Raw genomic sequence first — 21,292 nt, 5'->3', positions numbered from 1 at the left:
GCAGCTGGACGTGTTCATGGACCGAGGAGGAGGCAGAATGGGGGAGAGGCAGGGGGGAGGGCAAACACTATGGAGTGAGCAAGGGCAGAGACAGAGGACTAGAGCACATCACGTGGGCTGGGCAGTCAGGACACAGAGATGGATTATGCTGTGTTGTGGGAAGGAGTTGAGGGTTTTGAGCAGAAAAGTGACCTGACATCACACATGCATTTTACATGTGGAGACTGGAGTGTGGGGGGTGGGGGGACAGAAATAGAGCAGAGACACCAGGGAGGAAGCTCCTCAGAAATTTGAAACCTGGATGGTGGCAATGATGGTGTTGGATATGTATTTTTGGAGGCAAAGTCGACAAGCCTTGTGGTGGATTAGACACGGGTTGTAAAGGAGGAGGAAGGAGAATCGGGGGGCGGTTCCCATTTCTTTAGCTGAACACAAGGTTGAGTAGTAGCAATGCCATTCACTGAGATGGGAGAGACCCGAGGAGAGATAGACATGACAAAATGGATAACTGCTTCCGATCTATAATTATCTCTCTGAGAGAGGAGCCCAGTGTTCTGAGAATGGATTTGGGGATAGTGAAGGTTTCCCTGAGAAATGACCATTTAAAACCACTCTGGGGGAAGAGAAGGAGTGGATCAGAGGAAGTGGCAAGGTGGACTGAGTATGCCAAGGCATTGGGGCAGACTGATTGGCATTCATTCCAAGTCACTTTTGAGCACCTGCACCCATGTGGTGAGGAAGCATGGCAGACAGACAGACATACAAACCCAATGGGAAAATATGCAAGGAGTTTGAAACTGTCATGGAGGGACAGCCCAGCCAGCTTAGCACTGTCAGAAGCCATCCCAAATAGGTGACAACATAGTTGTCTTGAAGGATGAACAAAGGTTAACCAAGAGGAAAAGTAGTTCAGGAGGTCCTTCAAGGCTGTTGACATGTAAAGTGCATCACAGTGAGTTGCCCTTGAGAAATATTGGGTGGGTGTGATAAGTGGGTGAATGAGGATGAGGGAGTAAATGAGTCTGGGTTGGTGGATGAGGGGCAGGTGGGGTGGTCAGCCAGGGCCAGACTCCATGGGACATACAAGCAGGTTGAGGTGTTGGACTTGAACCAGAGTCAGTGAGGAACCAGACAGGCTGGAAGCAGGAGGGGCATGGATGGAGCCGAGTGAGCAATCTTCTCCAGACAGCGTCCCTGCTCCCAGAGGGCCGTTGCTGTGGCCACGTGGGGCCCGTCATGCCCCAGAACTGCTTTCTGAGCCAAGCACTCATGCCAAATCCATTAATAACCCCGCTGCCAAGCCCCATTGCTCATTTCTGACATGAGCCAGGCTAACGTCCCCAGAGTGGCTGGCTTGAGAATTTATACAACTGTCGAACCAGTGGCTCCGGTTTACTCACCACCTTGACTGTGACCCTGCAGTGAGCCAAGCCACAGACTCCAGTTACAGGATCAAGTGCATGAACGGCTTCTTTGATTAATCAGAACACATGGCCCTCCTCTTTTCTTTTCTTAATGATAAGACTTAGGTGTATAGAATATAGAACATTAGGAAAACATGGGAAACTAAAAAGAAGAAAAAATACCACCCCAAGACCACTGCTGTTAGCGTTTTACTGTTTCCTTCCAGTGTTATCTACACATTTTTCATAACTGAGATCTTTCCACAGAGAATTTTATGCTTATAATTTTAATGTAACCATTTGTAATAATAAAAAAAAAGAAAGCCTCCTCATAAACCTCTTAAGTCTTTATCTACAAAATCTATCCTGATTTCCTTAACCGGTCCCAACTGGTGGAGCTGTGAGATGTGAACCTCCCTCTCCCATCTCATTCTGTGGTAAATGCTTTAGTGCACAAAGCTTTTTCTTATATTTTGAATACCAATACCCCACAAATGTGCAGTTATGAGTCAAAAGATGAGGGCACCTTCCAAGTTCTTGACTTTGACAAGCTGTTTCCAGAGAGCATTATGCCGGTCAGCCCCTCCACCAGCAGTGCATGAACCTGCCAGTCTCACCGCACCTTCCCCAGCACCGAGTATTACAGTTTTTAAAGATCCTTGATGATAAAGTAGGTTAAACAAACAAACAAAAAAAGTAGTGCATTGTTGAAAAGTCCTTTGGTCCAAACATGTGATCAGCAGTTGTGTTTCTGTTGGGAACAGCTCATCCATGTCCTCCACCCGTATAGGAAGTGGAACCTAAATGTTATTCTTATCCATGTGCATGAGCACTAGAGATAGTGAGGGTATTTTTATCTGTGCGTCTCTTTCCTTTTTAGGCTGCACGAGCCCGAGAAGAACACCAGAGAAACAACTCAGGTACAGTCCTTGGTGAGATGCCCTTCCTGGGAGATCGGTGGTGTGATTTCCTTGCATCAACAGGAATTGCAGATTCTGTTCTAAATTAAGACTTCTTCACCAGGGTGGGTGGGTACCGGGGGTGGAGGATCCTTACATTCATTCCTGAGTCCTCCCCTCCCCTCCTCCCTCCCCCTCCCCCCATCCTTCCACCCACCCCACACACACCACCACCACCACACACACCCCCCACCCTCCGCCCCGGCTCCAGCCTGGAGAGTCTGTCCCAGCCGCTCTCAGTGCCAATCACCGCACAACTTGGAAGGGCACCATCCACCACGTGTTCTGTGTAAATGGTGCTTCTGGAGTTGGGCTTAGTGTTCATCATGCCATCCGGCCTCCATGCCTATGCCCAGCCAGTCCCTCTAGCGGGAGCACCCTTGCGGCCCTGTGTCTCTCAGGTGGGGGAACACACAGCACTGCACTGCCTTTGCTGATGGGAAGACCCCATGTCATTGATCACCTCATGCAACAGCACATGCCCCTGGAGCTGGCAATTCCACCCCAGCATTATTGAAGAGGCTTTGCAGTCACCATGGTTGGTGGCCTGTTTCTGAGAACCCTGGCCCTGTCTGCACTGGCTGATGCTATCAGACCTTGGGAGGCAGAGGGCTCCTCGGCATCTTATAAGGAGACAGGCCCAGCCCTGAACCTAGAATGAGAAAAGCCAGCTGTCCTTGACATTTCCCTGGCAGTTGTCATCGCTGTAGCTGTAATTTGTTGAAGAGAGCCAGGCTGGCAAAATGCACAGTGTTTGTAGGCCAAAACTCTCCCGACTCAGTGCCAACTTCCCCTCCCCCACCTGCGACCATAGGCACAAGCTCAGGCAATGATTAGAAATACAAGACAATCTCCAATCATGGGGCGGGAAGGCTTTTTCCCCAGTCATTTTACTTTCTGGAACTTTAAAAGTCAAAGTTCTTTCTGGAATTTTCCAGGGAAAGAATGATGGTGAAAAGAGCTGGTCCCTGAATCCTGTACAGAATTTACAGTCAGTCAGGACTTACTGAGCACCTACTATGTGCCAGGCCCTGGGCAATGAGCAGGGCTCTTGTGAGCTCACAGCCCTGTAACTAGGACTCCCAGCCCAGGGCCAGCCCTTACTGCTGGCATGGGTTTCCCAGAGAGAAGTGAACAAGCATGCAGGGTTGAGGACAGGGGCTTTGTGTTCGGACCACAGCTTTAGAGGCCAGCAGACCTTGACTCTTTTCTAGCTGTGTGACTTTGACCCAATTATTTCACCTCCCTTGCTATAAGGTTCTTCACCGTAAAGTAGGATAAATATGTCTTACCAAGCAGGGTTGTGATAGTACCTAAATCAGGTGATCCACGTGAGAGCAGGGTACCCATCAGCCGTCAGGGTCTGAGGTTATTGTTGTGCGTCAGGTGGGATCATGGGTGTTGGTCACTCCCCTCCACTTCCACAGTTAAGTTGCTAGGCACAAAGAAGCCAAGTGTGTCTTTCGTGTCTTTCAAGATGGCAGTTGTGAGTAATAAGACAGGCACATAGGAGCAGCTCAGGTTTGCCAGGTGGTAGATGATTGCTGACATGTGCTGAACATCCATGCACCTGGCACGAGCCAGGCTCTGTCCTGAGAGCTTCACCTGGACCACCTCATCGGATCCTCCCAGTGACCATGGCAACAGATACTATTATTAGACCTCCTTTAAAAATGGGGAAACCAAGGCCCAGAGAGGGTAAGTGAACTGCCCAGTCCCTTAGCCAGAGAGAACAGAACCAGGATTCACACTCCAACTTCTGCCTACAAAACCTTTGCCTGCTGTTAACTGCTGGCCTCATTCTCACACACTCCCATTCTCTCTCCCCCAGTCCTCAGCTTCACCTAGAGTGGGGCTGGAAGAGTTGCCATCCATTTATTGATCTACCACTCATTCATTCATTCAACATTGATTGGTTTTTTCTGTGCCAGTCTTGATTTTTGCATCATAACAAATGCCTACTAAATACTTGTTGAATAAATGAGTAAATAAATGAATGTTCCCACCCACTGGGGATCAGCAGCTACTCACACCCCTGGACAGGCACAGACAGTCCTAGCTAAGGGGTGGGTGCTGTGATGGAGAAGCACAGAGGGAGGTACAGAGTCATGGTCCTGGACCCAGCTGAGAGGAAGGTCTCAGGATGAAATTGACAGGGTGCGTTGGGTTTCATTATAAGGAGAAAGGGGGCTGGATACTCTCAGCAGAGGCAAGAGCATCAGGAAAGGCAGGCAAGAACTGCAGGAGGGGTGACATTGAGGCAGGGCTTTGAAGTGACCACACTGACATTTAGGAAGAGCCTTGAGGCTATATGAGGAGGCTGACTAAAAGAGCAAGGCTGGAGACAGGTGACCTTGGCTGGAGAAAAGGGGACATGAATTAGGGCTGAGCCAGTGGAGGCCAAGAGGAGACAGAGCATCCGGACTTGGTCCCAGTGGTGACTGGCAGGGGCTCCAGAATGACCTTCTCTACATCTCATTTAGATCCAAGACAACAATGACATCACGTATGCAGACCTGAACCTGCCCAAGGGGAAGAAGTCAACCCCCAAGGCCAATGAACCGAACAACCACACGGAGTATGCCAGCATTCAGGCCCGCCCGCCACCCGTATCTGAGGACACCCTCACCTACGCTGACCTGGACATGGTCCACCTCAACCGGACCCCCAAGCAACCGGCCCCCAAGCCTGAGCCATCCTACTCGGAGTATGCCAGTGTTCAGGTCCAGAGGAAGTGAACAGGGCCGTGGTCATCTCTAGAGTCTGTTCCCATGAGCCTTCCTGTCCCACACACGGAGCAGCCGTAGTGAGGACAACCAGCCCAGTTCCTGGGGGGCTAGGGTGGCAGAGGCCCTGGGACCCAGGAATGAGGGTAGCTCTTGTCTCCTCAACCCAGTTGGCTCACCAGCATTTCCAGGGTAGCCATGACCCCTCCAAGTGGCCACACATGGAGGCTGGTGTTGCCAGACCAGGCGGGGAGCCGGCCTGGGAACTGGCCAGAGCCACAGTGGGTGCGAGAACTCTCACGCCTCTGTCCATCAACTGTGGGTCTTGGTCATGGTCTTGGAGGCCCCTGATTGCCTCCTTGACGCTCCGCAGCTTGATCTTCCAGAGTGAGGAGGGAGAAAACATACCTCCTCTTCCCCCCAGCACCACCAGTTGTGGCTTTGGGGAAAGCTATCCCCTTTAGATTGAACTGCCTGTCCATGGGGAAGCTGGACCTGCCTCCTGAGACCTGGTGTAGTGGCTGCCAGCAGTCCTGGCCTCCCCCGACCTGGAGTAATCGGCCACAAGCCCTGGGAAGGAGAGAACCCTCTGAGGAACTCCTCCAGCACCAAGGACTGAGGGACAGAAACACCCTTCCTCCTCGCAGCCCTCGAGACCTAGAGGACCCGTCATCCTGACTGTGATGCTCCATGTGGCCCCAACTCTCCTTTCCAGACCTGAGCTCGCTTCCTCCAGCAAGCACTAACTCACAACATCTCGCTGTGGACGCCTGTAAATTATTGAGAAACGTGAAATGTGCAATCTTGAAACTGAGGTGTTAGAAAATTTGATCTGTGGTGTTTTGTTCTGGTTTTTTTTTTTTTTTTTCTTAAAACAACAGCAGCGTTATCTTGGCTCTTTGTCATGTGTTGATGTGCGTGGTTGGTCTTGCACAGTCTGAGGCTGAACGGTCGGTTGTCCTGGAGAGAATCACTCATGGCAGAAACTGAGTTCCTCCTGGTCCCAGAGCCCTGAGGGTGGGGCAGACAGTTCCAGGTTGGCTGCTCCATGGAGACACTTAGCCTTCCCTCCACGTGGCTGGTTCTTCTGCTTCCCGAGCCCCCAGTGTGGTAAGTCTGAACCTGCCCCTACTTCTCCAGGCTGCCTCCTTCTCCACGAGGTCTGGTCGAGACCTCATGCTTCAGTCTGCTCACCTGTAAAGAGGAGGGAGGAAAGACGCCGTCCCTCCCCTCCATCTCTCACAAGCACTTTAGGGCCATGCAGGGTAGGAAGCTGTGCCTGGCTGTCCCCCCTACCCCCACCCCCTGCCATTCCAGCTCTCTGAAGACAGAATCTTCCATTTCTGTTCCCAAACCCTATTAGGATCAAACTGGAATAAATCAAAGACAGCCAGGAGGCCTGGACATCTGTGAAGCCAGGAATGACCCACCGTCTGTCCCTCTGTCTCAAGAGGTTGGGCAGAGGCTCTGACCCCATTACCCTCAGAACCCTGGCCCTTCCAATTCAATGTGGCAGCCCAGCTGGGCCCAGGGCAAGCAGGTGTCACAAGCCCTGTTTATTCAGTTTTCACATGTAACTGATCCACTCTCAGAGCTGAGATGCTAATCTTCACTGCCCCCTGGGTCCAGCCATTGGATGCCCAAGGGAGTCCTGGCACAGGCTGTCAGAACCAGAAGCTGAGCCATCCTGCCTATCAGCAGGTCCTCCAGGTGGAACCCTGGGAGGCCAGCACAGACCTGCCTCTCTGGGGAAGGGTGATTTGTATTACATGATGGCATCCAGGAACTGGCTGAGCCGACAGGCCATGTGAGCAGCTTTGGCCCCATGAGCCGGAGTTTCTCTGTGGCATCTGGGAGCTCAGTGTCCCAGCCACCTGGCTCGAGCTACTTCCAAATTCCACAAGGTTGGCTTGTAAACCCTGGTCTCCCTCTCTTTTACCCAGAGAGAGCACACGTGTGTGAGCACACACAAGCACACACATAGAATTTTAAAAGAATGTTTTCTTGGTGCCACTTTAATTTTATTTTGAATTTTGGAAGAGGAGTAAGGAATGAGGCCAAGGAAGTCGTGTAGTTTAGACTTAGCCTGGCAGCCTGGAGATTCCCATACCTTGTGTATGGAACCCCAGGAAAAGGAAACCGTCCAAACAACAGGACGGAAGGAGCATGGTTTCGGGAGTTTATTTTCAGACTGTGGGGAAGGAAACAGGCCCCATTTTGTATATAGTTGCAACTTAAACTTTTTGGCTTGCAAAATATTTTTGTAATAAAGATTTCTGGGTAACAACAGCCCCTTTGGATGTTGAGTATCCTTGTCTCTGTGAGTTTGTCCTGTCGCCATGAGCTTGGGAGAAGATTGCCTGGGCCCCAGGGCTTGGAAGCAGCCTCAGCATTTGGGCCTGTCTCTGGGGATTTCCAGGGAGCTCAGCGGTAAAGAATCTGCCTGCCAATGCATTAGACACAGGTTCGATCCCTGGGTCAGGAAGATCCCCCTGGAGAAGGAAATGGCAACCCACTCCAGTATTCTTGCCTGGAGAATTCCATGGACAGAGGAGCCTGGCAGGCTACAACCCATGGGGTTGTAAAGAGTCAGATATGACGGAGCAAGCACACATGCACACTTGGATTTTATAGACACAAAGACTTCGTTTCCCCTGGTTCATAGGGAGTCAATATGAGAAAGCCCAAAACACCTGCTTGAGCAAAATTCCAACAGAAAACCAAGTTTGAATCCCAGATCTGCCTCTTTGTAGCTTTGAGAACAAACCACTCACCTCGCTGAGACCCAGGGCAGTTGTCAGCACAGTGGGGATGTAATACCCTTCCAGGGTTAGTGTGGGCATTAAAGGGTTGGCACATGGCAGGCCTTCGCTGAGCATTGGCTCTTTCCTTTCTGCCCTAAACACTGCACAGAGGGGACTGGTTGCCCCTCACTACCTGTAGGATTTTGGACAAATGGGTCACCATCTTGGGGCCCCACTTTCCTCCTCTACCAAATGAGGAGCTAGTGCTTGTCCTAGACTATCCCTGCCGGATAATTCATATCTAGTGCTAGTAGGTGCTCAATAAATGTTGATGTACCCTCCATAAGAATATTAACAATATGAATGACAATTATATAATGATGTCAACATAACATTTATAGTCAGTGCTTACTGTGTGTTGGCACTGTACGTTGATTAACCCTTTCATACCTCACAAGTCCAGGTAAATAATAGTGCTGACCTCATTTTATAGACAAGGCACAGAGAGGTGATGTAACTGATGGTAGGGTCACACAGCTAATAACTGACGCTGCTGAGACTCAAACTCCCGCTGCCAGCTTCAGAGACCAACTTCTAGCCACTGAGTTAATAGCATCACATTACATATTAGCACTGACTATGCAAAAGTATTAGCAATTATAAAAGCCAATACCTGCTATGGTAAGTAATATGCCAGTGCTTTGTGATTATTAACTCATTTAATCCCCCAACCACCATGTGAGGTAGGAACTCTTTTTATCCCTATGTTACAGATGAGTAAACCAAGGCACAGAGAAGTGAAGTCCTTTCCCTAATGCCCCACAGCAGAGCACTAGGAGTCTGGCCCTTCCCCATCATGTTTAATTCTCCTAATTGTCCAATAGCAGTGGCAGCTGTGTGCCCATTTTGCAGAGAGAGAAAGTTGAGGCTCAGAAGTACCCATGACCTGGCCAGTCTCACACAATGAATCTTTAGTGGAGTTCAGACTTGTACTTGGATCCACAAGCCCACGGAGGATCAGTCCTGAGATCTTGGCCTGGTCCATGTGGTCACACAGGAGGCAACGAACTTCCTGCGGGACTCGGAGAGGTTGCTTGCCTCACAGGCCAGGACCTTGGCAGGTGACAGAATTTAGATCCCCTTCCTCAGCCCCAACCTGTGAAATTATGTGTGCCCATCGTGGGATGAGGTGTTCCAGGCAGGAATCCAGGCCCAATGGGTGGGGAAATGCCTCTGTTCTCTGGGAAGGTGGGGGCGGAGGACTGCAGGTCCAGGCAAGAGAGGTGGGGATAGAATTCATGCAGCACCTGGGCCTTGCTTCTCCACAGCCCAGATCTCTGGGGCTTAGGTTGGTGGGCAACCTCTAGTTGATGAGAGCCAAGTGACCCTCTCCCTCCTGCCAGCATTCGGCATTTATCAGGCATCTCCTCTGTGTTCCTTGAGCAAAGCAGAGCGATAACCCCCCCACCCTGCCCCACCCATGAGGACCCATTGGCCTTGACTTCTGTAGCCCCTACCCACTTTACATTATAATCAGGAAAATCTCTGCTCCTTCTCAATCCTTGACCTGGTGACTCAACTGGTAAAGAATCCACCTGCAATGCAGGCGACCTGGGTTCAATCCCTGGGTTGGGAAGATCCCCTGGAGAAGGACTGGTTACCCACTCCAGTATTCTGGTCTGGAGAATTCCATGGACTGTATAGTCCCTGGGGTTGCAAAGAGTTGGACACGATCACTTCACTCTCAAGATTCTAATGCTCAACAGTAAAAAACCCTGCATCTTCCAGTATGTTCCCACCAGCCAAGATTCGATCTAGATTTCTTTATTTAGTTTTAACATAAGCCCTTACTGCATATTACAAAGTCTCCTAAACTCTGTCCAAATATTAACTTATTTAATATCAGTTCATCTGTCCTCTTAACAAAGCTTTAAGGTACGTCCTATGATTTATCCCCCATTTAACAGAAAGCTTAGGAGTTTTGTTCAAGGGCCAACATCTGCCTGGGCAGTGGTGCTGCTGTGGGTATGGGTGGGCACCAGACAGACATGTTGGGGGCTGGAGGTTGCTGGTGAGACAGTGGGGACCACAGACAATGATGGGGTACACTGGGCTCTACTGGGAGCCAGGAAACACCATGTGGTCTCACCCCCAAAGTGCCAGGGTGATCTCGCTCTCCTGCCTGGTCAACAGCCAGCCCAGGCAATTTTGGGCCTCCCCAGGGTTCAGCCTGTCACCACTGGGGTCCCCACTGTGGCCCTCTTAACCATTACACTGTGTTTGATTAGGGACTGGATTTGTTTTCTGAATACAGGATTATGAAACTTAAAGTGTTTTCCAAAAAGATATGGGCCCCAGATGTTCAGAAACAGGCAAAAGCTTGGTGACAGAGGTCAGTGGGGGCTACCCTTGGAGGAAGCAGCAGAGGGGAGGGTGCTGAGGGCCCTCTGGGGTGAGGAAGCTGCTTCCCCACCCAAGTGGTGGTTACATGGGGACTTGCAAATGTGAAAAGCCATCAAGTACACACTCAAGGTCTGCATTTCTCTACATACAAGTTACACCTCAGAGTCTTAAAGAGACTAGTGCCCTAGGGATTCAACCCCACCCCCAAACTGATGCCTGCCCCAACCTGACACTTTCTTGAGATGGTATCAGTTCTTTATCTTTGGTCCAGGAGTCCAGCCCTGGGCCTTGCCCAGGTGAGGGCTTAGAGAGCATTGCTAGATTCCTTTGAAAAATAACATCCAGGTGACGAAAAGAGCAGGGCTTCCCAGGTGGCTCAGTGGTAAAGAATCCACCTACCAATGCAGGAGACACAGGAAACACAGGTTCGATCCCTGGGTCGGAAGATTCTCTGGAGAAGGAAATAGTAACCCACTCCAGTATTCTTGGCTGGGAAATCCCATGATGAGAGGAGCCTGGCAGGCTCCAGGCCATGGAGTCACAGAGTCGGACACCACTGATCATCTGAGCAGACACAACCAAAATAGCAGACGAAACAGTGATAAACCATTTATCATCTCTTGGTCTAGTGAGACTCCCTTAATTACCCCCCTATCACCCTGTGCCCACACCCCTCCTCTTTCCACCCAGGGATGTCGAGACAGCTGCTCACAGCCCTCACCCTGTGACCCTGGACAAAGGGCTTCACCTCTGAGCCTCCATTTGGTCACCTGTGAAATGGGGCTGGGGTGGTAGTCTTCACTTCAGGGGGTTCTGTGATGTGCTGCACTCAGTCGATTCAGTCATGTCCGATTCTTTGTGACCCTATGGACTGTAGCCCTCCAGACTCCTCTGTCCATGGGATTCTCCAGGCAAGAGTACTGGAGTGGGTTGCCATGCCCTCCTCCAGGGGATCTTCCTGCCCCAGGAATTGAACCCGTATCTCTGGTGTCTCCTGTGTTGCAGGCAGGTTCTTTACCCACTGAGCCACCTGGAAAGCCTAGGGGGCTCTTGTGAAGGTTAAATAGAGAATAGATCAGCCCTTTGCAACCGTGTGGCACAGACAGCAGTCCACACACACACACACATTCATGCTCTCACACCCACACTCACATATTTGCATATACCTTCACACACATTCATACCCACACACATTCACACCTCTACACTCACACACCACATACACAGATTCATACACACACACACACGAACACACACACATTCACTCTCTCACACCCACACTCACATATTTGCATGTACCTTCACACACATTCATACCCACATACATTCACACCTCTACACTCACACACCACATACACAGATTTATACACACATTCACACACACACCCACACCCACACACACACACACACACACACACACACCAAGATCAGATTCTCAGAGGAACTCAATGATGTTGGCTCTCCTTTCCTGGCTGAAATGATTTTATCAAGTCCCTCCCTCCGTCAGCCTAGGATGTCCCACTCTTACCAACTTTGGGGAATCCAACATGCCAGCCTGGTTTCTGGCGTCTCTTCCTTATACCCCACCGGGTCTATTTAAGGACACTTCCTGCTCCTCCCCAGCCCAGACTTGACTCTCCAGCCAGGCTGATGTCCCCATCCACACCAGGTGGAGCTGCCTTTGGCTGCCCTGACCCCGCAGAGTTACCCTTCCTTCCTCCAGTGACTAAGTGTCCCCCCAACCATGAGCTCCCCACATCATATCTTCATTTCCTATCTTTGGAATCCAGCCCTGGGAGAAGGGGCACTGAAGCCCACAGGATCACAGGGAACTGACGTCTGTATTTCACTGAACCTTTACTTCTTCTGCAGATGGGTGCTATGATATCCATTTAACAGATAAGAAAATTGAGGCTCAGAGACATGAAGAGATAAGGTCAAGATCACTCATTCAGCTGATAATTATTTCTCAGGCTCCTGCTGTGAAGCTGGCTGGCCCTATGCAAAATTCTGAGGATAAAATGTTGACAGAAGATAGCCACACCCTTGTGAGCTCCTGGGGGTGTGAGGGAGCCAGAGCACCTGTAGTAATCCCTACGTTGCTAAAGCACCACTAGAACAAGGGGATGTCAACTTGTAATTTCAGGAAATGATAAATCATGATGCAAATACAGAATGACAAAGTTAAACTCGGGTGTATTCCCCACAGAATTAACTAATCCTTTAGGGGGCCTTTTAAACAATGGTAATGAAAGGAAACGCCACCTTCTTTGCCTTATTTCTAAGTTTTGGACATTTTTTCCTATAGGAGAAAGTCACAGGCCTCTTAGCCTGCATAGAGCAGAGAGGCTTCCTGGAGGGGAAATTCCTGAGCTGAGCACTAAAGGATGAGTAAGAATGAGCCAGAGGAAGAGGGTGTGGAGGCGCTGGGTAAGGCTCTGCCTTCCCCGTGTGGGCTGGCCCTGCGTTACTCTCCCCATCTGGCCCTGCTCTGGCAACACCAGTCACCTGACAGTTCCTGGCAGGAACCACAGGGCCTTTGCACATGCTGTTCCCCTGCCAGGAACACTTGTGGGCTCTTTCCTGCTAGTCCTCTAAATCAAAGATGGCTTGGGTTCCTTTGCTGACACCACAGTAACAATCCTGTCCACAGCTTCTGCTTTGCAGCCCTGGTCACAGTTTGTAGTGTACACTGACCTTGTGATGGCTTAACAGCCCTCTTCTCACTGCCCTGGGAGTCGCCTCAGGGCAAAGGGGCAGTCACCTCTGCTTACTAATGTAACTCCTGCACTCAGTCCACAGGGTGCATCCAATAAATATTTATGAGGTCAGTGAGTAGAAGGATGGGGGGATGGAGGCCTGGAGAGGAAGGAAAGGAAGAAGGAAGGAAGAAACAGAGGGAGGGAAGAAGGTTAGGGAAAGAAGAGCGTGCACAAAGACCCAGAAGTTGGAGACATCACGGCATCATAAGAGAACTGAAACCTGCACCAACTGGCAGGTTTGGAACTAGGACTCAAACCCCAGTCCGTCTGACTTTCCCTACTGAGTCTCTCTGCCTTTCATCGTGATCCTGGGTTCAGAGTAATCACTTTTTAAAAAAATTGATGCACGCTTCCCAACAGACAAGGAGCCATTGACCCTTCTCTGAGCCTTTGATGCCTCATCTGGGGAAACTGGGACCGCACTTAGAAAACAGAATGAGAGATTGCAAGATCTTTCTCTCCCCCGAAATCGCACTACCCAGGCACAGCTGGCAAATGGCCCGGCTTGGAGAGCCGGCAGGGCTCGGCCACTCAGCAGACGTGTCCTCCTGGCAGCACTTCAAGGACAACAGGGCAAACCCTCGTGGTGGAGGGGCCGTTCCCAGGCGCCCAGGCCTCCTGCCCCCGCAGGCCCGCTCGGGGCAGGGTCAGCTGGTGCGGCAGCCGGCTGCGTGGATCTGGGACACAGACCTGCCTCCAGAGTGAGGCCGGGTGAGAGTTTAATGGTGAGAAGGCGGTGGCCTGGCTGAGGCCATCGGCTCCGTTCTGCCCCAGCTCTCTCATGCCAGTAAATGGACCCTATGCACATGCAGATGAAGGCATTACCGCTAATGTTATGTGCGCAATGCGAAAGCGCTCAGGCGGCCAGGCCGGGAGCTGCCATTACCGCAAGACCTTTCACTGGAAAATTTTTCTTGGGGCAATTAAATCTTCAGCTGTCTCCTCGCAGGGAGTGCCAGCTTGCATTTTAATTATCCTTAAAAGAGAGAAGTAGGGGAAAGGACACAAGGCAAAGAATTTAAAAAATAACAATCTGCTTTATAAACATGGCCATCATCTCGCAGCTGTGCATCTATTCAGAAGGTCCTCCCACATCAACCCTTCGGGCCCCAGGCTCCCTGTGACGTTGGAAGGGCCCCTCTCTGGGGACCAGGGGGCGGCGATGGGAGAGCTTGGTTGGGCCCAGGATGCAGGGTCCTCCATCTGGGAATCGGTGATGCGGCTACACCACTCGGTCTCGTTTCTCCTTCACCACATTCTATGAGGTGGAAATTATTAACCTCATTTCCCAGAAGAGGAAACCAAGACTGAGAAAATCACTGGCAATAGCATGAGTTATAACAGTAAAGAGGAACAAATTACTGATACATGCAACATGGACAAAAACATGATGAGAAAAAGGAACCAGGGGCTACTGCACATGGTATAAGAGTCCATTTATATAAAGTTCCAGAACCATCAAACTGAGCTATGGAGACAGAGAACAGACCAGTGGGCCGGGGGAGAGGAGGGGGTTTACTGAAGGGCAGAGGGAACATTTGTGGAGGTGGGACTGTCCTTTGATCGAGGTGGTACTTCCATGGGTGTATATATCTATCAGAACTCATCTAACCATATTCTTAAGATCAGTGCATTTTATTGTTTGTAAGTTACCCTTTAATAAAGTTGATTTAATAATAATAATAATAAAAGAATATGAGTTAATATTTATCTAGACTTTATGCCTGGCCTTATTGTAAGCACTTGCCATGTGCTGAGCCATTTATCCTTCATGCCAATCTGTGACGAAGGCACTGCAAGGGCCCCATTTTCCAGAGGAGGAAACTGAGGCACGGAGAAGTTCAGAAACTTTCCTAAGTTGACATGGCTAGTAAGAAGCAGAGCCTGGGTTCAAACCCAGGCAACCTGACTCCAGAGACTTTCAGCCTTGAAAGCAAAGTTCGAAGTTACCCAACTAGTCCCAGAAGCAGGATTAAATTCCAAGGCCTTCTAACATGATGAAACTGGCAGAAGGGGCAATCCATTCATTTGAGGAGTACTTACTCAGCATTTACTGTGGACACACAGAAAGCAACCGACAAGGTCCCAGACCTTTGGGGGAAGGGGAGGAGACAATGGGGTATCAGCAAATATCCCAAAAATAGATGTGACTTTGAGGCTTAGGGGGGAGGTGCAGGAACCCAAACGCGCAATCCACGCTGGAAGCCACCCAGAACACTCCCTCACCCACTTGTGTGGAGGCTGTGCTGCCCGGCAGGCACCAAAGGCCTGGGCCGCTTGCTCCTGATTTGACTTCCTTTCCAAGCTGAGTGTTCTGCTGAAGCAGGACAAGTTTAAGAGTCTCATCTTTCAAGAAAGGCGCAGCAAAGGCCCTTTGAAATCGCCTGCCCTGCCTGCTCTTAGCACCTTGTGCCCAGAGCTCAGCTATGTCAAGAATGATCGCTGTGCATGGTCCCATGGCTGGGCCATCCAAGGAGTCACATTCCAGCACAGTGGCAACAGATGGAAGCCCTGGGACCCCACAGGACAATGACCTTGAACCAAACACCCAAGCCCTGGGGAGATCCTCTGTGGCATTGGCTCCAAAAAATGGAACAAGGCTTTCAGGCTGCCAAGGTCAAGTCTGCTTCCCCAAACGTTCACAGCCTTTGCGGGTGGCTACCACGTGTTGAGGGGCTTCCCTGGTGGCTCAGAGGTTAAAGCGCCTGCCTGCAATGCGGGAGACCTGGGTTCGATCCCTGGGTCGGGAAGATACCACATGTTGAGGGCCTATGCTGTGTACTCTGCCTACATTGTCCAGCGCATTCTTCTCAGTGGCTCTGGACCACCAGCCTGGGTTCCCCGGTGAGCACAGAGAAGAGAGCTCACTTGCCTGAGGTCACACAGTGATCACTCTACACCCATTTAGTGAGTATATTTTTGGAAGTCAGACTCTGGATTCATTCTATGGCTCTCAACTTTCCAGCTGTGTGACTTTGGGCAAGTTTCTTAACCTCTCTGTGCCAGTTTCCCCCTCTTTTAGAAAGCTGCCCAAAACTGTGCCTACCCCAACGTTTCTGTGAAGATCAAATGAGATAAGACAATCAATATAAAAGTGGTTACAACTGGGCCTGAATGATCTTAAGCCCTCAAAACCTGGGAGCTATTCTTACTGTATAAAATATGTTAAAAAAAAAAAAAAAAGTCTATGCAATAGACTTGCCGACCCAGGAGTTGAACCCACATCTCCTGCATTGCAAGCAGATTCTTTACTGTCTGAACCACCAGGAATGCCCTTCTATATTTATGCATTTGTTCATTTATTCATCCACTTGCCAAACATGCATATAATGGCAATTTCTAGGCACCAGATGAGGACACACAACACATTAAGTCCTTACTCTCAGTTCTGGTGGAAGAGACAGTTAACAGGCATACAAATTACAGATCAGTTCATCTTATGCTGAGTGCTATGAAGAAAGCAAGATGGGACAAAGTGATGGAGAGAGCCTGGATTGGGGGGTGGGAAACTAGACACAGTGCTCTAACTCCCTAAAGGATATGGCATTATAAATGCCAGTAGTAGAAGAAGAAAAAGGTAAGGTAAGAACCTAGCCTCAAACATTCCAGGCAGAGGGAACAGCAAGAGCAAAGACAGTGAGACTGGACTGAACTCAGTGTGGTTTGGCTGGAGAAAGTGAGCGTTTTGAAATGGTGGAAAGGGAGGCTGGGCCCCAGGACGTGGGCCCTGTAGGCCTGGTGGGGAGCCAGGATTTTATCCTGAGGGAAATAGGAAGCCAGGGGAGTGGAGGAGCAGCCTGCTCTAACACGCATTTATACACACCACTCTGGCTGCTGGAAAGGAATGAGTCTCAGAGAGCTACTAATAAAGGAAGGAGGAAGGTCACAGATTCCCTGCTGATGGAGACTTGGGTAGTTTCTTTTCTTTCCCTACTTCCAAATAATTTTGCACAGAACGTCATTGTACAGAAACTCCTAGAAGTGGGATGGCTGGATTTAACACATGGACACTTGTTATCATATCCAGGTTGCCACATCGCCTTCCATTTCACTCCTTTTGGACACAGGAGCCCCAGGTTCCAGTGGAGCTAACTTTCTCTACCTGCTTTGCTCCTGGGAACACGTCTCCCAACCTCTCCAGCCCTGGCACAAACTCAGCAGTCTCAGGTGCAGTTATATTTCTTGTTGCAATCTGGAATTACAAGTTGCTAAGAAGAAAACCTCAGAATCAGGCTAAGTGGCTAAAAAGACTGCCCAGGGGGTGGAGAGAGGTCTTTACACCCCAAAGAGGACCAATTTACCTCTATTTTTTCAACCACAGAGAATTTTCCAGCTTTTTTATATTCTGCTCAGCTGTGAAAATGAGGCACAGCACCAAGATGGCTATGGAAGCAGGCCCCGAGTTACACATGATGAAGGGCCGGTTGGAAAACCATTCTCCCCACCACTCTCTGGGCACCAAGAATGGAAACAGCTGCAATCCTCAGAGCCTTCTGCCGCTCACCCTCCCCGGCCCCACCCTGCTTCCCTGGCTCACACCTCATCCTGTCCCCTGGACACACCACCTGCTGGCCAGACTCCTGCCTTCTGTTCCATGCCAGCTCTATTGCCAAACTTTTCCTTCTCATAAGTGGCCTTTATAAAGAAAGTGCCTTCTTCTTACCAGCAGTCACAGCATCTGGAGCAGTGTTGAAGCATAATTTTACTCTCTTCTCATCACTTAGGGCTTAAGTGCGTGGTTTATTCGGGGGACGGGGAAGGGCTGCTAGGATCTCAAAGATTCATAACTAGTGCACATGCGGTGTCTGATTTTACCCTTGGCATTTGGAGATGCTTTTGAAGGTGGTTTATGTTATCTTTCCAAGGCTGATCTAGTGAGTTAATTAAGAGAGGATTTTGGCAGCAGAATGTTTCTTAATATTTTAAGACACATGATTGCTTTTTTTCATAGTGAAATAGATGGATAGCAAACTCATTGACACAAAAGGTCATTATTATTCACTAACTGATTAGAAGGTGCCAGCTGTGAGATTGGGCACCTTGTCTCACTTTATCTTCTCAGCAGCTCTATAAGGGAGGTAAGAGTTTTGTATACATTTTACAGGTGAGGAAACTGAGGCATCAAGAAGTTAACTTACCCAAGATTACAGAGCTAGTCAAGGGTAGAACTGAATGCAAATCCAGTACTCCCTTCCTTTGTAATCATGATTTTCGCTGGCCTGGGGGACTTGAACTGTGGAATGCTAGCAAAGCTGAAACTTCGTGTCCCAGAACTCATCTCCTGTACGGTTCTGGTTTGACACTGGCCACATTCCACATCCTGTTCAAGGTTTCTAAGGCACAGGTGAAGACGTCACCGTCATATGATGCTCTGGAGTGGGTGCACAGCGCTATGCAGAGTGGCCGCCCCGCATTTTGTTGCTGATCTGCTGCTCATCTTTAGGTGTAGGGGGGTGGGGGGCAGACCCTACAGCTCCCACCAGACCTCCCTGAGTGGCTGGAGGCTGGGCATGGTGCTTGTGTAGCCCTGAGGGCAAGAGCACCGGGTTCCGCTACCGATCACTGCGGCATCAAGGTTGGGGATGGGGGCAAACAGGTTCCTGTCTGTCCCTGCTCTCCTCTCCTCCCCACTGAGCTCCTTCCTGACCACTGGTCCATACAAACCTCAGCTCACACTAGATGCAGAGGTGGCAGCCTGCAGAGATGCCATGCCATCTGCCCTCCTATATGAGGGCACAGTCCTATGAGGGCTCACTCCCTTGGTCACTTGTAAAGGCCCTTCTTCTCTGATGAGACCCTGACTGAAGCACAGGGGTTGAATTTTATTTGGAAAGTGGCTTGCTCCCCCTCCCCCCTTAATTTGACAAATTTAGCAAATAAAATACAGGGTGCCCAATTAAATTTGAAATTCACACACAAATTGAATACCTTTTTTAGTATGTAAGTATTTATAGCTCATGCAATAGTGGGAATATGTTTTTATGAAACTCATATTTGTTGTTTATCTGAAATTTGAATTTAACTGGGCATGGGTATCCTGTATCTTCATTCGATAATAGATGCCCTTCCAGGGAGACCCACATACCTGAGCCTCTTTCACTTGCCAGAGACGAGAAGAAGAACATTCAACATGGTCTTCAGCTGTGAAGAACTCAGTCAGCACTCAATCAGCATGTGAGAGCCCTGGAGGATGGAGTAGGTGGAGGGCAGGCTGAGGTTGGTCCTGGCAGGGCTGTTTCCCCCTCTTAGGCTACAGTGTGAAGCTGGGAAGACCCCACGGAGCCTCAAGTGTACACATTGATAATCACCACCTACAGAACAAAGTCTTGGCTCCTTAATGGTGCATCCAAGGGCCTGGCCTGTCCCCCCACCTCACTCCTGCCCAATGCATGCAACCACCTAGGACCTGATATTCCCCAAAGATGATCTCTTCTCACCTGGCTTTACCTCTACTCTTCTCCTTGCCTGAAATGCCTCTCCCTTCCTTGAATGCCATTTAAACTCCTATTGACCCTCTGCCATCTCCTCCCAGAAGCTTTCCTGACCACTGCAGGCAGAGAGGTGCTGGCCTTCACTTCTCTGGTCCTTCTAGCTTCTTTCATACCTTGATTACCCTGCAGCCACCACTTATGCAGGATATATTCAATATGTTCTTAAGACAAAAGGAAAGAGAAAGACAAATCATTAAATAAGGCACCAGTGGCCCAGTGGACATACATATGTCCTGAGTGGATTGGAGATGAAGGCGGGAAGCTGCTCTCTGGGGCTCAGTTCCCCAGGCCTCTCATCCTACCACCATCTGAGGATTAACTTAGACTTTAAAGATAAGTGTGTTCTGTTTCTTTTTAAACCAGCAGTGCATAATGAGAAATCAGGCAGACCAGATTTGCCTAAATGTAGACTCCAACTCTGGTTTGCTAACCTTGAGTAAGTTGCTGATCCCTCTGAGCCTCAGGCTCCTCATTTATAATATGGGTGTAAGAAGAGCACCAACTTCATAACGTTGTTGAGAGAATGAAATGAGCTTACAATATGTGACATGCTCACAGCATTACCACTTCATCTTACACCTGGCCTGTGAGCTCTGGGGAAGGAAAAGCAACTTCTCTGGGGCTGTGGGAAAACCTGACTGCTCTGAGACCCACTGGAAGATGATGGATCCACAGGGGGATGACATGTTGGCTCCAAACTGGTGTCTCCTAAGGACATGTCAAGTGTCACGTTGATGATGCTTGATCTTGCTTTCCAGGCTGACTCCACTGACTAACACCCTCAAAGGAGTATGACCAGCAGATAGTCCTGGGCTATAATCCCCATTCTGCTGTTTCTAAGTGTGTGACCTTGAGCAAGTCATGTCAGTCTTGCTCATTTCACCTGTCAATAAATACTGATGACCTATAGACATAGAGAACAGACTTGTGGACACAAGGATGGGAAGGAGAGGGTGGGATGAATTGAGAGAAAAGCGTGGAAACATACATTACCATATGTAAAATAGATAGCCAGTGGGAATTTGCTCTGTGACCCAGGGAGCTCAACCCAGTGCTCCATGACAGACCAGAGATAGGAGATGGGGTGGGAGATAGGAGAGGGATTCAGGAGAGAAGGGACATATGTATGCCTGTGGCTGGTTCACGTTAATGTATGGCAGAGGCCAAAGCAATACTATAAAGCAATTATCCTCCAATTAAAAAAAAGAGAGAGAGAAATAAATAAATGCTGATGCCCACTTTGTAGAGCTATGAGGAGTCAACACCTGGGCTAATACATTAAATACTTGGCTGCTTTGCTATTTTACTATGAGTAGTAAATGGTTGTTATCACACAGGGTTGCAGTTTCAGTTTGCATATGGTTTCCTACCTCTCCCCCACCACCTTCCCTGACAAACTGGGAACGCTTCAGGAGGAGCTTTAGCTCCAGTCAGCCCAGGTTTCCAAAGTCAAGTCTGTACTCAGAATCAAGGAAGCATCCACATGCGTGGAAGGAAAGAGGGAAGGAAGGAAAAACGATTGACTCCTTTCTCCTTCAGCCCCAGGCTTGTCTGACAAGACTCTGATCAGAGGAATGGATCAACAGCCCCTGTTCATTCTCATATCACTTTCTGGAATCACAACTTAGGTTCGTAGCTGTCTAATTTATTATTATATGGTGCAGTGCAGGGTAATTATACGCTGTGGCATAATTTGTTATAACTTGGGCTGAGGCCTATAACTGTATAATTTATTATTATACACTACAGTGCTGAATAATACGAAGAGTATATAATTTATTTCAGGCTTACGAGCCTAACCTGT

At 49.4% G+C, this 21,292-nt stretch overlaps 1 protein-coding gene across 8 annotated transcripts in view; it reads left to right on the top strand.

Moving 5' to 3' along the window:
* SIRPA (signal regulatory protein alpha) overlaps positions 1 to 7,377 on the top strand; it is a 41,935-nt gene extending 34,558 nt beyond the window's left edge. For 5 of the 8 annotated variants that reach the window (XM_043883011.1, XM_043883013.1, XM_043883015.1 and 2 more), the window contains 2 exons: positions 2,284 to 2,335; positions 4,846 to 7,377. In XM_043883011.1, the coding sequence (XP_043738946.1) occupies positions 2,284 to 2,335; positions 4,846 to 5,100 (307 nt within the window). In that variant the 3' untranslated portion in view covers positions 5,101 to 7,377. The remainder of the gene's footprint in view (positions 1 to 2,283; positions 2,336 to 4,845) is intronic. The other 3 variants (XM_043883014.1, XM_043883016.1, XM_043883012.1) reach the window with 1 other exon arrangement.
* Positions 7,378 to 21,292: the final 13,915 nt, after the last annotated feature.

This window comes from Cervus elaphus, chromosome 23, assembly GCF_910594005.1.
Source record: "Cervus elaphus chromosome 23, mCerEla1.1, whole genome shotgun sequence".
NCBI classification, from domain to species: Eukaryota; Metazoa; Chordata; class Mammalia; order Artiodactyla; family Cervidae; genus Cervus; species Cervus elaphus.
The sequence above is the reverse complement of the archived record's forward strand: the minus strand, read 5'-3'. Positions and strand labels throughout refer to the sequence as shown.